The 16,064-nt window shown below is 49.9% G+C and overlaps 2 protein-coding genes across 4 annotated transcripts in view; one reads left to right on the top strand and one right to left on the bottom strand.

Annotated features, from left to right (window-relative positions):
• The window catches only part of TRIM55 (tripartite motif containing 55), a 38,180-nt gene extending 34,554 nt beyond the window's left edge, over positions 1-3,626 (top strand). Inside the window, exon 12 of one of the 3 annotated variants that reach the window (XR_003923102.1) lies at positions 3,230-3,313. Coding sequence is in view for 2 of the 3 variants with exons in the window: in XM_030012422.2 (XP_029868282.1) it covers positions 3,230-3,349 (120 nt within the window). In the remaining variant the exon portion in view is untranslated. Of the gene's footprint in view, positions 1-3,229 lie in introns of all 3 variants that reach the window. The other 2 variants (XM_030012422.2, XM_030012424.2) reach the window with 2 other exon arrangements.
• A 1,900-nt stretch (positions 3,627-5,526) lies between these two features.
• Positions 5,527-7,378, bottom strand: CRH (corticotropin releasing hormone). Its single transcript, XM_030012425.1, has 2 exons — positions 7,070-7,378; positions 5,527-6,541 (listed from the first exon to the last, which is right to left on the bottom strand). Exon 2 carries the CDS (start codon positions 6,524-6,526, stop codon positions 6,008-6,010), a length of 519 nt encoding a protein of 172 aa, XP_029868285.1. The 5' UTR covers positions 6,527-6,541; positions 7,070-7,378; the 3' UTR covers positions 5,527-6,007.
• Positions 7,379-16,064: the final 8,686 nt, after the last annotated feature.

The raw sequence follows: 16,064 nt of genomic DNA, 5'->3' as shown, positions 1-16,064 counted from the left end.
TTGAATCTGAACCGTCTGAAGGGCATGTGGCAAGGGCTGTGACGTGCTCAGCAGAAAGCTTTTCTCTGGCAGCAGAGTAGGTCTGTGGTAACAGGGAGAGCAAGGTGATTCGGGATGAGATTGGAAGGACCTACAGAGGGGTCGGATGCTCAAATCCCATTGACACTGAGGAGACCTGCTTCTGCTTTCTACCTTTCAGAATCACTTCCTGGTTCAAAAAAAGTTGTTTTCTGTAAAAGTCTACAGCTGAAATCTTTGTCTCAGACAATCCCAGCACACTGTATAACTCTGAGTTGTGTGGCCTGCCATTGGAAGCGGGGAGTGGACTTAATAATGTGGACAGAGTTGCTCCTGGCACCTTTTGATGGTCTCTTGCCTCCCATGAGGATAGCATACCTCAGTCATTGTATGACTTAGAGCACAAATACTAAAGTGTCACAGGTGTGAAAACACAAGTCTAAAAACCGAGGAATGGCTCTATTGTCCGTTTTGTGCTTGCTTCACTCCCAGCTGGGTGTGATGGCAAATGATTGCTCTTGGAAAGGCACATTGAGGTATTGCAGACTGGCAGCCTGCTGAGCCCAGCGAGGTGCAGGGAGTAAATGCTTCATCCAGCCAAACCCAGTGGGAATATGTTGGAGCTCCGACGTTGTTTTGCTGACACAGGAAGATGTCATCACAGCAGAATATGAAGGAGTTAACACATTATGAAATACAGTTTTGGCAGTGATGCAGACAAAGATTGTTTTGTTTGAAATGCAGTACCAGCAGTGCTGGTTAACAAGGTAATGCAGTCACCTTGCCAGTCTAAGTCATTACATTGTGGGTTTTTTTCTTCCACCATGTTAGGTCCAAATCCTATGAAACAAGCTGCTTAACTTCAAGCCCATAGATAGTTCTTTGCTTCAAAGTTAACCTTAGTTTAATGTATATTTCTGGATAGTGGCTGGCTGGAATAGCAAGTGGAGGTGCTAAAGGAAGCCCATCTTGCACAGGAAGAGAAATGACAAGGTACCAGTGTGTTTTAAGTAAAAAAGAATAAAAACTCAGGAAATTATTTTTTAAACCTCTTGCCGCTCCTATTCCTTTGCAGGGTGAGAAGTGAGAAGGGCTGTCCCATGCCTGCTTACACACACTACTGAGGGCTCGGTGCACAAAATTGCACAACCAATTTCAAAATGACTCTTAGCTAGTCCAGGCACACCAGCTGTCCTTCCAAAAATAAAAGGCAAAATTTTCAACATCACAGAGGACTAATAAACCACCTACGCTCCTGCATCTACCAAGATCAAGAGAGCACAGAATCCCTTACGACTCAGAAAGTCTAGCCATGTATTTACTGCTGATACCTGACTTTTGTAATCCCGTTGAAAGGTTTGCATTCAGCACTTTCCAGGGCTGAGAGGCAGATCTTCTATAATCGGGACTCAATTAGGTACCTGCCTTTTCAGCTGAAGATCTGGCCCCGTGGGCCCAATTCTTTACGATACTTTTGCATATGCTTGGGAGACGATCCTTCTCACCAGCATTCCTGAAAATGGACTTTTGTATTCAAGTGGGCAGCTGTTTCTCCCAGATTTTTCACCAGGCTTGTGCTCTCATTAAAGTATGTGATAAACTTAGCAAGCAAAAGCTATATTCTTCTGCAAGATCCTTGTCCATAAAAATCCTTTCTGAGCCCTGTATTTTGCAGCAAGTAGCAGTGAATGCCATGCTTTGAAAATATGAATATAAGTCAAAGATTAGTCCACATCTCAAATCTTAAAGCAGATTCTTAGATAGTATTTCATTGGAACAAGTGGGGCTATTCCAGTCTAGAGCAACTGAGGATCTGAGTCTAAAAAAAAGGAGCTATGAATTCTAATTAGGTATAAATCAAGAAATAGGGAGCTACTTTTTTTCATACCTCCATGCTGTCTTGTTTGTTGGTGTCCTGACACTTAAATAGGTAGTAACTGGAAGGAAGCCCAGTAGCTAAAATATACTTAACATACCACTGGTTCTTACTAATTCCTATGGTCCACTTTAACATTAAGCACTTACAAAAATGCTTAGGAAAATAATCCATCCCATGCTTCAGTTCCTCACGAGCATCCCTGCTTCATTGTTTCTTCCTGGATATGTCTGTTAGCATCACTGCTTTGGTAACTTTCCATTTTAGGACAATATTATAAATGATTGAGTCATGTTAAAATTCTATCGAGTAGTATCGTGACGTCAAATAGTTTTCCTGACATCATGCTGAAGTTCCCAAAGTAAGGTGAAACCCTGCACAGAGAAGGCTGGCAGTATGGCTATTTTAATTTTAAGAATGTATAATAATGTATATGCATATCTAGGAATATAGAGGGAAAAAATTCCTGTATATTGCAAGTTAAATTTTGGTTTTAATGATGAAGACACAAGGCATCCCTTAGCTACCAAATCACCCGTTTTTATACATTTTATCTTTAATAGGATTTCTGATACTATCACAAAGCCAGTCTTCATTCTCTGCCAAAGGGATCTGAAAACACTGGAACTAGTGAAATATTTCTGCATATTGTACTGGTCTGTTAAATATTCAGCTAATTTTAAAAATAGTAATAACTCCTGTGATTAGCAGCTACAGCATATCATGTCCAGATTCCTTTTTTTACTGTAAGCGTAGGATACCTGTGCAAACAAAAGCAGAATTGGGCCTGGGATATAAGCAGAAGCTTATATCTTTGTATTATTTATTTCCTGTTCTTGGGCTGAGTGAAATTGAAGCGAAATAAATATTAAAAGACTTTAACCAAAAAAAACCCAAAACACATCCAAGGCAGATTTCATGACAGCAGAACAAGTATCATTTTGAGTGACAATGCACTGACAATAACTTTTGGCTTCGGTCCACATCAATCTGGAGGCCCAGCTACACAAGCCAAGCTGGCTCAGGATCCCTTCTAAACAGGCAGTTATCACCTTCAGTGCAATAATATTCCAGAGGTCCAAATCAGGACTAAGCCTTTTGCACAGGTGCGACACGCTCACCCGGTGTAATCCTTCCTCTGCCGTTGTCTGTGGCAAAAGTCCCTCCGACTTCTCTGGCGTTAGAAGTCTGGCTGGCCTCCCCAAATTTTCATGCTCCCTGCCTTTTCCCCTCTTTCCCCCTTCATTCTGTTTTTCTGTGTGTTGTGAAATCTTAAGGATTTTAATGCAATTCATCTTTCCCTCTTCCATTTGTCAACCTTTCCTTCCTTTACAGACTGGTTCTGAACCATCCCCTCAAGGACGAGTGGAGGAAACTCCCGTGAGCAATGAGAGGGGTGACGAGCCGGCTCGTCATATCTTCTCCTTCTCCTGGTTGAACTCACTGAATGAATGATGACTCACTCCAGCTGGCTTCTGGTGTGCTTCTCCTCGGAGGGACCGCAAGTGCAGGCAGCCTGGCTGCAGTCAACAACGAAACTGGCCTGGAAAGGGACATCCGAGCAGGTTTCGTTCCCAGGAACTCAGTTGACCTCCACATCGTACCCAGCCCTTGAAATGACAGTCCTGAGAGGGATGGGAGCATGGGGACAAATTACTATACTGTATTATAGTCAGAGTGTTTTCCAGTAATTTCTTGTTTCCAAGGGGAAAATAGCATCACTACAGCTGTAGGCTGAGCACTGCTCGTGTTTTGTTACTCACTTTTTGGCACGTCCCCGTGTAGGTGTAAAGGCTTCACCAATGTTGTTAGCTAAAATGCTGGTATGATATTCACTAGTAGCATCCTTTGCCAAAACATCGTTTCTCCTCAGTACCCTGCTGCGTCCCTGCTCGTCAGTGCTGGTGACTTCAGTGACACTATTGCACCCTTGGCACCCCCAAGTCAGGATTGTGTCTAAGCACCTCCCTGCAGTCACTTGTAGCCCCCCCCCAGTACCAGTGCCTCCCCAGCTGCAGAGGCTGAACACGGGAGGGCAGAGGGAAACTGCCATTTCTTCTTTTGCACTTGCCCTTCCTGCTAAGCCACAACAGATGACGCTCACATAAACAGGTTATTTGTAGGGAAGGTGCCCAGCGGCAGGGATGAGGAAGGTGCACACGCCGAAAGCACTGGCCAAGCCTCCGTGCATGTGTGCAGGACACAGAACTGAGTGTGTGGGGCAGACACTAGAATGCTGCCCACGTCTGTCCAGCCGGAATCTGTGTCTACGTCTTCTCAGTCATCCGTGCGTGTAAGAAAAGGGGCATGTTCTTGCATGAAACCAGAATGCGGTGAGGGTTTAATCTGAAGGCCCCATGGTGCGCTGTAGAAAAGGCAAATGCAGAACATCCTGATCCGTGTGCATGTCAGATGTTGAGCCGTCTAATGAAATCAGATCTGTGTCTTAAAAGAAGCTCTACAAGTTATACTGAAGGTGACGCTCTGCAAGTTTTGCCACTGGGGACAGGGTGTCAGCACTCAGCAGTGTTTAAGAGAGATTGGCAGGTTGCCGGGAGTGCTCGGTGCCATCAGGGACCAGGTGCCAAGCTCTGCAGTAGGGTTAAGTGCGGATCTTTCCAGGAGCCCCGAGCCAGGCCCTAAACACACTGCTTTGGCAGGGGATTGTGTCGGGCCATAGGGCTGCCCTGCGCCCCAGCAGGACTGGTGAGCTGGCAGTGCAGACCGTGAGGGGTCAGCCCCAGTCCCGGCCACCCCTCGCTACAGGGCTGAGTCACATCAATCCTCACTTGTCTCTGTTTCCCCTGGAAAACGCTCCTGCGGCAGAAGTTTTGGAGGGCTTCATCGGCCGAGCTCCGGGCAGAGCTTTGAGATTCGCACAGCCCAGAGCGAGCATCGCTCCGCACCACCACCGCCACCACATCGCCTCCGGCTGCGGGAGCAGCTTCCCTGGGATTTGGTTCGGGACGAGGGATTTCCGATTTTCTCCCGGTCGCCCTGAAGGATTTCCCCCAGTTCCTCCCGGAAGTTTATCTGCACGCACGCCACCTCCCCAGCGCCCCTGGGAGGGACCCGGCTTGGGCACCGCAGCCGGGACGGCGGGGTAGCCGAAGCGGGGAGGAACCTGCCCTTTTGGGGTGCGGGGAGGACGAGCAGAGCTAGAAGGAAAACACAAAAGAGATGCCGGAGCGCCTCACCCCTTTCCCACCGCTGCGCTCTGGCAGAAGGAGGCTGCGCGGCCCCGGCCGCAGCGGCAGGAGCCGGGGACCCCCTCGGGGTGCTGCTGCTGCTGAGGTGGGAGTCTGCAGGGCTGGGGTCCACCCACCCTGACACACTCACCCCCCCCCCCCCCCCCGTTCTCTCCTTCCGTCCCCCGGAGCAGCCTGTGCCGAGAGCGGCGGAGGGAGGCAGCCCCTGGCCGTGGCCGGCGGCACGTCGGGGCGCGCCTCTGGGAGATCCCGCAAGGACGGGGGCTCCCCGGGGCGGGGAGGGGAAAAACATCCCCGGGGGTGACTTAGGGGTCCCTGCGGCTCTGGGGGTCCGCGGCCGTGGGTGCCCCCCCCCCCCCGGTAAGCGCTGAGGGAGGCGGAGCAGCCCTCAGGCGTCTAGGCAAGAAAGTCTATCAAGCCATCTTTACTTTGCAGCTTTTATTAAAAATATAAATATTAAACATTCTCTTACACAACAAAATCGACCGAGCGCTGAAAAGATGTTTTATTGTGAAAATGTTTACAGGAAAAAAAGTGGATTTAAAGTAGCTTACAGAGATTCCCCCTCCCACCTCCCTGCCCCCAGCAGAAAAGTTATCTGTCTTCTTGGCACCATTTCTTCCAATGCTCACACATCCCTACGTAGCGATGGCACTAGAATAACTGGGAAATGGAGAAATAAATAAAGGTAGGGGAGGTTACGAACGACACTCGTGTTTCTGCACTTGGTACACGGTTGTGCATGCTAGTCAAGGGACAGAGGCTGTTCGGAGTACACCCTTCTAGGTTTAAAGCTATATAAAAATAAAGAGATGACATCAGAGCAGCACTATGGTACTTCGGACGGTGTAATTATTCTTGTGCTAACTGCGGAATCTCTTTGGCAAGGCGGGGAGGGGCCGTTTCATTTCCCGATTATCTCCATCAGTTTCCTGTTGCTGTGAGCTTGCTGCGCTAACTGCTCGGCTCGGGCCATCTCCAAGACTTCTCGCAGGAGGTGGAAAGTCAGATCCAGAGAAATAGGGGGCTCCTCGGATCGCTTCTCCCTCTCCACGGCCTCCCCCTCGGCTTCGCCCTCCTCGGGGCTCCCCAGCGAGCTCTCCGGCAGCTGCTGCAGCTGTTGCACCGCCGCCCGGAAAAAGTTGCTGGCGGAGGCTTCGGGCTGTAGGTGGCTGGTGCTGCTGGGAGAGGCGGAGAAAGAGCCGACGGGTCTCTTGTTGAGGTTGCCCAGGCGCAGGAAATACTCTTCTCCCATGCGGAGCAGGACGGGCAGAGTTTGCTGCTGCTGCTGCTGCTGGAAGAAATCTGGCTGGTGCAGAGCCCCGTGGGCGGCTACCGGGCTCTTGCTGAGAGCTCTGCACTCCTGGCAGGGCAGGAGGGCGACCAGCAGGATTCCCGTGGAGACCAGCAGCGGGATCTTCATGGTCGGGGCCCAAACCTGCGGGGGCAGACGGGGGACGGGGGACGGGGTTACGCAGCCGAGCCGCGCCGGCGGGGAGGGCAGCGGGGGCGGGGGAGGGGGCGTCCCCCGCCGCCGCCGCCGCTGTCCCGGTGCTGAAACGCGCCCCTCCGCGCCCCTCCGCGCCCCGCACACGGCGGCCCAGCCGCGCTCAGCCCCGGCCCGACCGCCCCCGCCGTCGAGGCGGCCGCCCCGCGCCGAACAGCCCCGCGGGGCGGCTCCGGGCTGCTCCGGCAGCGGCTGCCGCGGACGGGGCTGGGCTGAGCCCCCGCGGAGAGGCTCCACGCGTGTGCGCGGACCCGCGCCCCTTCACCCACCCGGGGGGTGGGAGGGTGCGTGGGGTGCCTGCGGCGGGGCGGCTGTCCCCGAGAGCCGCGGGGTGCGGGCGCCCGGCTCCCCCGCGCCTCCACGCTCCCTGCCCGGCCGGGGGAGCTCCCCGCCTCCCGCGGGACGCGCAGCGCAGCGCAGCGCAGCCCGCTCCGCGCCCGGGCGCGGCCCCGCACCTACCTGGGGCGGCGGCGGCGGCGGCGGCAGGGCAGGGCAGGGCAGGCGGCGGGGCTCGGCGGTGCCCGGCGTCCCTTCCTCTCGCTCTCCCTCGGAGCCGGCTCCTGGCGAACTTGGGATCAGATTTGGTCCTAATCAGAGCCGGGGCGCGGGATTTTTATAGCTTAGACCCTCTCCTGGAATCACGCAGAACTTGCCTAATAAGCTGACGCTCTCCTGACAGCCCGATTGCGTGCCCCGATCCACTGCTGAATAAATCATGGGGGCCCGTCGGAGCGGCGATGGGCCGAGTTTCGCTATCGCAACCCCAAATCTCACGTCCAATTATATCAACAGATATTTATCGCCTCTGCAGTGACGTCAGCCGGGCCGGGGGCCGGGGAGCAGGGTGCCCCCCCCACCCACCCCATTGACAAAAATACTTGAATGAGATTTCCTAGCGGGCGCGTACTATGAGAGGTCACTCCGGGGAAACTTTCCACTCGCGGGCCGGCCCGCGGGGAGGGACCCGACCCGCCCGGGGCCAGGGCTGCTATCCCGGCCGGTGTCCTTCCCCCATCCCCGGTGTTCCCCGGCGCTCCCCGGCCCCCCCGCCCCCTCCGAGCCCGCCCGCAGGGGGCGGCTGCGGCCGGCCGGCGCGGGAGGCTCCACGGTGCGCGGGGTTTGCGCGGAGCCCGCCTTTGCTGCTCCGCGCCCGCGGCCAGCCCGGGCCGGGGCAACGCTCCCCCCTGCAAACCGGGCAGCAGCGCAGCCGACCCCGCGGGGCAGGGCAGGTCCCGGTGCCGGTGCCGGTGCCGGTGCCTGTGCCGGGAGGGACCCGCGGCACCGCTGACACCGTCACGTCGCACGGGCTGCCCGGGCCCCGCCGCCGGGAGAGGGGATGGAAAGCCCTCGGCGAGCCTGCCCCCCGGGGGCGGGGGCGGCGGGGAGGGCCGGGGTGCCGCCGCCGGGGCCGCCCCGGGAGCATCTGCCGGGGCAGGGACGGCAGCCCCGGCACCGCTCCGCCCGCTCCTCCTCCCCTGCCTCCTCCGGCACCGCCGCCTGCTCGTCCCGGCCCTGCCTCCGCGCTGCCAGCTCCCACTCCCTCGTTCTGGCCCTTGCTTCTCTCCATCGTCTTCCCCCTTCTTGCGCGGAGGCAGCAGCTGCTCTTTTTTCTTTTCCTTTTTTTTTTTCCCCTCCTCGACTCCACCAGCCCATCTTCCCCACCTCTTCAACCCCATGGCCCTGTGTTTCCCTGTTCGCCCTCCTCAGCTAAGGCCCTCCCTCCAGGGTGCCCTAATCCCACGTTGAGCTCCCTTTGAAGTGCTCTCCCGTCTCCATTATGTCTGAAGGCTCCCGACCATATCCCACCAAGGTCTCCAGCTGGGTTGCTTACCCTCCAATCCCCTCTTCCAGGAGGAAGCGCTGCTTACAGAAGTAACTTCTGCCCAACGCCCATTCCCCGCATAATGTGCGCTCTTCGATGTTTGCATCCCATCAGCTTTGCCACTGCATCTCAGTCCTGCTTCCCCACTGCCTCGGTTGAACACCAATCACGTCCTTCCCTTTAAATTGGAAACTTTACAGAAAACCTACTGGTTTTATCCTGCCTAGACAGTAAATGCGTGGGGTCATGCCCTTGCATGTCTCCCATCATAGTGAGGAGTAGCAACAGACCACGGAAGGTGGTCGTATGCTATCGATGCTAAATCAGTGATCAATCTGAAATCCATTTCCTTAATAAAATAACAAAGTTCAAACAACTTAATACATGAGGTTGGCCACAGCCCAATTCTGAGCATCTCCTTAGGGATGCTATACACTTTAATTTTTGTTATACCTACCTCCAGCCTCAGACGCTGTTGGTGAAGTGCCAAAGAATCAGATCTTGTGCATCATAAAGAAACAAATGGAAAAACAAGTAGTAATACCAGAGATTTATCTCTGCATTACGTCTGTTAATTCAGGCATTCACAAACTGAAATGTGTATTACAATGAAAACAGAATGGAATATATTGTGTAGATAGTTGCAGCAGAAGCTATTTGTATGCTTTTAAAGCATGTCAGCACAGCTTTCAGTGAGAACAACAAGAGGTTCAAAGAAACAGGAGCTAAGTTCAATCAGTGGATGGAAAATGCAAGAGGTACTTACTAAACTCAAACCCTCCAGATATACTCTGGGGAGGGTTTTATCACAGTGCCTCCATTTTTAGGTTTAATATACCTTTTAAAGACACGAAACCTCTTAAAAATAATGTGACCATAAACATAAAGAAGGAAGCATTTTGATCCAAATACATTTTTTTAGTGTCGTGGGTGAGATCTGAATAAGACATAGAGCTGCATCTCTCCAAAAGATTGCTGCTAGTGAGAATTGGCTCACATTATTTTTTTCATCATTTACAATATTATTTAGGTCCCTTTAGGCAGACAGTTTTGTCCCTTGAAGAAATCCAGGGATAGCAAATACAGCATAGGAGTGGGCTAGGAGAGCTCCTGTAATTTTCACAAGAGCTGTACAACCTGCCAGGTTCTTCTCCCCTTTCCTGAACCCTGGCTCTGAGCTGGGTCTGCAGTGTCTCACCCATGCTTGTTTCTAATCCAACATGGTCATATTACCCTACTTTCCCCAGAGATCCTGAGCGATGCGTGAGAGGGCTTGCAACAATTTAAACGCGGGGACCACTGTGAGACATTTGGATGCCTTGATAACGAGGAATATAAAATACCACAGATACACAAACCAAAAAGTATTTCCCTCAGCACTTCAGATGCAGAACTGACTGCCTAGGAACACAGAAGTCCTTTCTCTGGAGTCACTGGTTTCTGAGTGAAATCTCAGCTGCTACTCCTGCAGGAGATTACAACAGAAGAAATTCTGGGTTCTCACCAGAGGTGTGAAAGAGAGAGACAAGGCAGATATCAGGTATAACTGCATCAGAGTTTTATGTTTAGTGATATAGTTTGAGATTAGCATACACTTCATAAGAAAAGTATTAATCTTTGACTCATTCTGCAAACATCAGGGGCAAACAGAATTTTTGCAGTGAATCACAAAATAACATTGCCTAGAAATAAAAAGCGCTAGCGAGGCCCATCTCCTGTCTGCTGACTTGGGTTGGATGCACCTGCCCTTTAGCCTTGGTGATCTCGAACTCGGGCACCTACTGAAAGGCAATTATAGCTACTCCGTGGTAGCTAATGGAAAGCAAAAGCATGCCCAGAGTATGATACATCCCATTGCAAAATAGTACCTTCAGGCTTCTGGAGAAGCTCACCTCGTTCCCTTGTCTATAAAGGGAGTGCACAGAACTACCTTAGCCTAGTCACTGAATTTTTAGATAGCTAATGTGAGGCAAGAAGAATCCCCTCCTCAATGATTGGCCATACCAGAGAGATCACACAGTTCTAAAAATAGCAATACAGAAGGGATGTTGTTAAACTGAGGGCATGGCTCTTACCCCAGGTATTTCTGAAGATGTCCAACTACAAACATGGAAGAACACACACTAGATGTAGATCAGCTTTCTACCACGGTGCAACATTTCATTACCACTCCAGCTTTTGTCAGAAGGCAGTAAGAATTTCTGGTGGTGTTGCGTTCAGCAAATATTTCCATGTCATCTCGCATAACCACTTCAAGTGATCACCATCATTACTCAGTCCCTGTGACCAGCTCTGTAACATGCGATCTTACATTCTGTGACTATTCAGGTGAACTCAGTGCATCTCGCCCACTCTGAGGTCCCAGCAATCATACACTGGCACATTATACACTACATTTCTATTTCACCTTTGGTACTCCTGATACTAAGAAATCTAAATCTGATGGTCATAAATATTATGGATTCTAGGGCAATATAGAGAAAAAGAAAAAATATTCAAGGTATCTTACTATGCCTGAAGGTGATAAGTCATTTTAAGAACAAAATACATTTGCTTATTGTTCCTCAGCAAACTGAATTTGCTAGACCAATCATAGAGAACCTTAATTAAAGTGAATTATAAAAATCAATAAAAATAAATCAATTAAATACAAAAGAGTATGTTCTTAGGTCAGGATGAAGAACAAAACTTATAAGGAGCTCAGCTATCTGCCCATTCTTCCGACCCCAGAAGTCTTCAAAGTTCTCTCATTCAGTTTTAATTTCTCTTTCAATTTTTCAGTGACCTCACCCCAGGAAGGGCATCACATGCTCATGTCACAAAGATTTTCTGTGGTATGTGTCACCGTCATATCAGAGCTCCATCTATAACTTATAACAGGTTTTCCTACAGTCCTGTGAGAGAGAGGAAAGCACCTTAATTTCCCAAATTTTTCAGTGGGGAAAAGCAACATGAGAGGATGAAGAGATTTAACCAGTGTCCCTCAAGGGTTTGTGTATGAGGCAGGAGTGAATCTTGCATTTTCCAAGACCAAGTTCACAAGCTCAGCCAGAGGACTATTTTCATTCACGACTTAATGTTCAGACTCTTGATCCCAGACGGCTGCCCACAAGACACACTTTTATGGGCTCAGGGTCCCAAAGGAAAGAAAAAATCCTTGAGAATATCCTCTCGGTTCCACCGTGTCTGGGGAGAACACAGCCACTTGCACACGGGTGGATTTGCAGGGATGGTTTTCCTCCCAAAGCCTGATCCCCAGCTGAGCAGAGGCCAGCACACGCTGCTCAGGAATCTCAAGCATGGACCTTCTGCCCCAGCAAGAGCCTTCCCTCTGCCCAAAGGCCCGCTCACCCAGAGGGGTATTCCCACCAGTGCGCGTAACACGGAGACGAGCTGCGCTCGTACCCTCTTGGACATCACCAAAAAACACTCTTGGAGGCCTCACGGCCTCGCTCTCTCTTTCTGAGCAGCGAAGGGAAGTGGCAGACACAGGCTGGGAGAAGTGTGCAGGCAGCAAGAGCTGCACCTCTCTCCTCCTGACAGTTCTCATCCAGGGAGGCAACAGCTGACCTTTATATTTACCTCACAAGACTTGTCAGTTGCTATTCTTGCTCTCGAATAAGGGCTGCAGAAGGCTGCGCGGGTACTTGTGAGAGCCCTCTATGCCTTTAATGATAATGCTGCGGGAACTAATCTCACAGTTATTGGTGGCAAGAAGGAAATCCATTGAACAAGCACTCCCTGAGCACGCTGAGCAATTGGCATTCCTGGCTGTCTTGGTGTTTGGGTACATTTGGCCATGAGAGAAATTCTGTTGGTTTGCTGGTCCAATCTGTCTGTCTGTCTTTGGCACAGACCGGGGCAAGGACAAGGGTTTGGGTTTGCATCTCGCACGCATCTGGAACAACCCACTGAAATCACCAGGTACACCCTGGTTCGCAGTGACAGAGAAAAGGACACACACAACCTGTACGGGCAGCAGGGTATGGGGGGATGCCGAACCGGAGGAGGGCAGGCATCAGGCACACGGGCCCAGCCGCCGGCCAAGGGGAGGTAGGGGAGGCCAGGGTGGGCCTGCAGGGAAGGGCGGGTGGGAATACCCACACTGCCTCTCCCTCTGGGAGGCTAGAGCCCAGAGCTGTCCCTTTATTCGGCACCGGGAGAGGGGCACGGGGGGGAGCCCACAACGCTCTGACCGTATTGCTGATGGCTGCTTGCGGGCTCGCGCCTGGGAGTCTGCGAGGAGCCGTCCACCAAAGGCCAGGCACAGATGAGAGCCTGTCTGTCCACCTGGGACGTCCCAATGGAAAGGGCCACTGAGCCAGCGATGGCTTCAGCCATCGAACACACTGCTGACGCCAGGGACCCTGACTTGCTCTCATCACGTGCAGCCACAGGCCTGCCATCAGCCATTAGCGTCAGCAGCAATACGTACTTCATTCAGCTCTAAAGTTGTAGCCGTGTCACGAGCATGGGGAAACCATGCTGCTGGGATGATGGATCCGGGCATCACTACGAAAATCAAGAGAAACATTTGAGCACAGCTGGGCTGGTGTGGCATTTTCAGGCATCCAGGCAGAAGCAGTTTGAGCCAACTGCTGGGCCTGTGTTTCTTCAGAGGCCAACCCACTGCTGTCCTGCTGGAGGAGAAGATAACAGGAGAAATGTTGGAGTTGGAATTTGCAGAAAGCGAAACCCTCACTCAATGGCAAAACATCCACTGTGTGTGTTTGTTGCAAACCAGGATTTCCTTTGTAATGTAAGATACATGATACATTCACAGGTAAGAGCATACACAACATAAGAATGAGACTGAGAAATGACAAACAGTAGAGAGGGAAAATGATCAGTGCAATTTAAAGGAGGTTTGTGGTACCAAGGGCAACTCCTGCTCCTGGAATCCTGTTACAACCTCAATTGTTGCTAAAAAAAAAAAAAAAAAAAAGAAAGTTTAGCCTTCAAGCTTAAAAACATCACCCAGCTATGCTGTCAAGCCTGAGAATCCCCAAATAAACTCCAGAAGAGCTGAGAATGTCATCTGCTTTAAAAATCTCATGATTCTGAAAACAATATCTGGGGGAGAAGGAGATGGGGGCAGCACAGTTTTGGAATACTTGAAGCTAGAGATGTTGCAATTGCCTTCTCACTCCTTTCAAGTGAGGAAATATGGGAAGAAATACAAACACACTATCTGTCTTGAATGGCTGGGCAACGGGCTATATATAGAATCTGCTCTGTCCTACTTAAGTTATGACTAATGCTAAACAATTAGAAATTCAGATGTCTGCATATTTGAAGGAGCAAACATCTCTAATGCACCATTTGTTCATTAAAAAATGGAAGAATCAAAGTCTCTCTAAGCTCCAACTAGGCTGCACTTATCAACAGGTGCGCGTTGCTGGAAGTGGAGCCCCATGAGACTAATTGCAAGGGATAATGAACAAGATGAGGCGTTTCTTGGAAAAAAAGATTGTTATCTTTATAATGACCATACTCATGCCAAAGACTGCAAATTCTTTAGGGAAGGGACTTTCTTTTTTGTTCCACGCCTGCCTGGTGTCTAGCACAGCGGCGCCCTAGTCTGTGACTAGGAATCCTAAGTGCTACTGCAATTCAACCAGTACATTATAGTAAATAGTAGTATTAAATTAGCTGGGAACATGAAGGTGGTTTTCATCAGCATCTCTGATGTACAGGATCAACAAACATTTCTCTAAGCCAGAGGCCAATGGAGTTTTGTTTGAAAACACTTCATTTTTATGAGGAGAAGACAATGCTAATACAAAACTATAGTTTACTCTCAGGAATTTGGCAGGACTTTTTGTCTGGTTCCTCTAATTCAGGGCTGCAGTGTCTGGAAGCATGAGAGTAGTTTTTGATAGAGCCAAGATGAAAGACTGGGTGAAGGAATCAAAGTACAGAATAAAACCACAAATCATGCCAGCCAATAAATGGAAGAAATGATCAGTCTCCACCAGACAAAATCTCTAGATTTCTCAACTGTTCCTATTCTCACTCTGGGTTACTGTTATTGCAAAGCATATACTTAATGAATTTACTCACTGGATGGTTTCCTTCATCTCTCTTCTGCTTTGTCATCATTACAGATGTAATGACAGGGGCTACGGATGGCACTGCCACACACACATCATCATATATTATTCTTTTAGCAAAAGAGGAAGATTTTAGTCTGGAGGAAAATACTAGCTTTATTCTTAACTCCTGACACTGGGAGAACAAAGGCCAGTAGCAATGGAGATATTGTACCTGCTTCTCTACGACCAGGAGCTTCCAGTAAACTTAGAAGCAGGTATATTTTCGGCCTGAAGATGTCATTAAAAAACCCTCAATTCCAGGCTAGTGGATATGAAAATCAAGTAAGATGGACTATGAATATTCCTAGGCACTGAGTTTTTGATTCCTCCTTCACCAGGAAACAGTGGTGCCAGTGGCGTGACATCAGGCCACTTGATAAGAAGCAAATCTCAAACTTCTTTGCAAATATTACCACCGAAGTTAATGAATAGCCATATATAATTAATTTTGTTTAGCACTGAAACGCATTCTGTACTGAGATAGTCCAACACCGCCCAGAATCAAGGCCCACAGACTGAGCTAAAACTAGCACCAGGACATGTGTATGGATACTGCATCCAAGTAAGGCTGCAGGATGGGGGTGTTACAGGCAAGCCTACCTCATGTAATGGGCACAGAGATGCTTGGACTACCCGAGCTTGCATCATAGTGCTCTGGCAATGCAATGCCGCATCTCATGTAAGAGTCTTGCTGAGGGCTGGTGGCTCCTCGCTTTTCTTTGCAGGAGCAGGCACATGGGTTTGGAGCAGCAGTAGCTCAGCGCTCTCTCACTGTGCTCTGCTGTACATGCCCTTGCATCGACAGTTAAACTGAAACTTGGCTAAAACCATCTAGATAAATGCCAAGAGCTCTTCAGCACCCTTCTCTGATGTAACCTGGCTCATCCGGATGAAGTTTTTACTAAATGACAGAGGAAGGATGAGATTTTAGGAGTGAATACCTAAAGCAGAGCGCCATAGGGGGCCTCAAAGACATTAGGAGCTACAAGCTCACAACTTCTCCTAGGATGCTTTCAAATGGGAGAAGACCACTGTTACCAGAGGGGCTAAAGCTTTTTTTAAACTTTAGAAATAACATCAGAACTGTAATCAGTAAATAAAGTCTAATTTTAAACAATACTTGAGTTGATAGTGTCTCTTTTGAGGCAGCCACATATATGGGCATACAAAGGTTGGGAATGTCCCTATAAGGCTTTTTCAGTTCCCCTAGTGAAGGCTGTGTGAGAAATAATTTTAGAGCAGCCAAATTTAAGGTGTTAACAGTGACCTTTGGGTGTTGCTGTAAGACAGCAGCGTGAATAATAATAAACTCCCTGAGGTTGTCTCTCTTCAGTTTTCTATGAGTATCTTGTGCTCAGGGAAGATTTTAAAAATCCTTAGCTCAAACAGACAGCTCATTTGAACCTCTGAGGGATGCCACCTCAGGAAGTCTGCTCAGCAATGTCTCTATCACGAGAGACAGATTCAGAGGAACCTGAAAACACACCTAGTAAAAGGATTGGCACAAAAGCACTTAGAGCTTAGTCAGAATTGCTCT

This window comes from Aquila chrysaetos, chromosome 4 (genome assembly GCF_900496995.4).
Source record: "Aquila chrysaetos chrysaetos chromosome 4, bAquChr1.4, whole genome shotgun sequence".
Lineage (NCBI taxonomy): Eukaryota > Metazoa > Chordata > Aves > Accipitriformes > Accipitridae > Aquila > Aquila chrysaetos.
The sequence above is the reverse complement of the archived record's forward strand: the minus strand, read 5'-3'. Positions and strand labels throughout refer to the sequence as shown.

Bases quoted from the DNA above. Each gene is read 5' to 3' on its own strand.
- CRH (XM_030012425.1), bottom strand. From the start codon at position 6,526: ATGAAGATCCCGCTGCTGGTCTCCACGGGAATCCTGCTGGTCGCCCTC.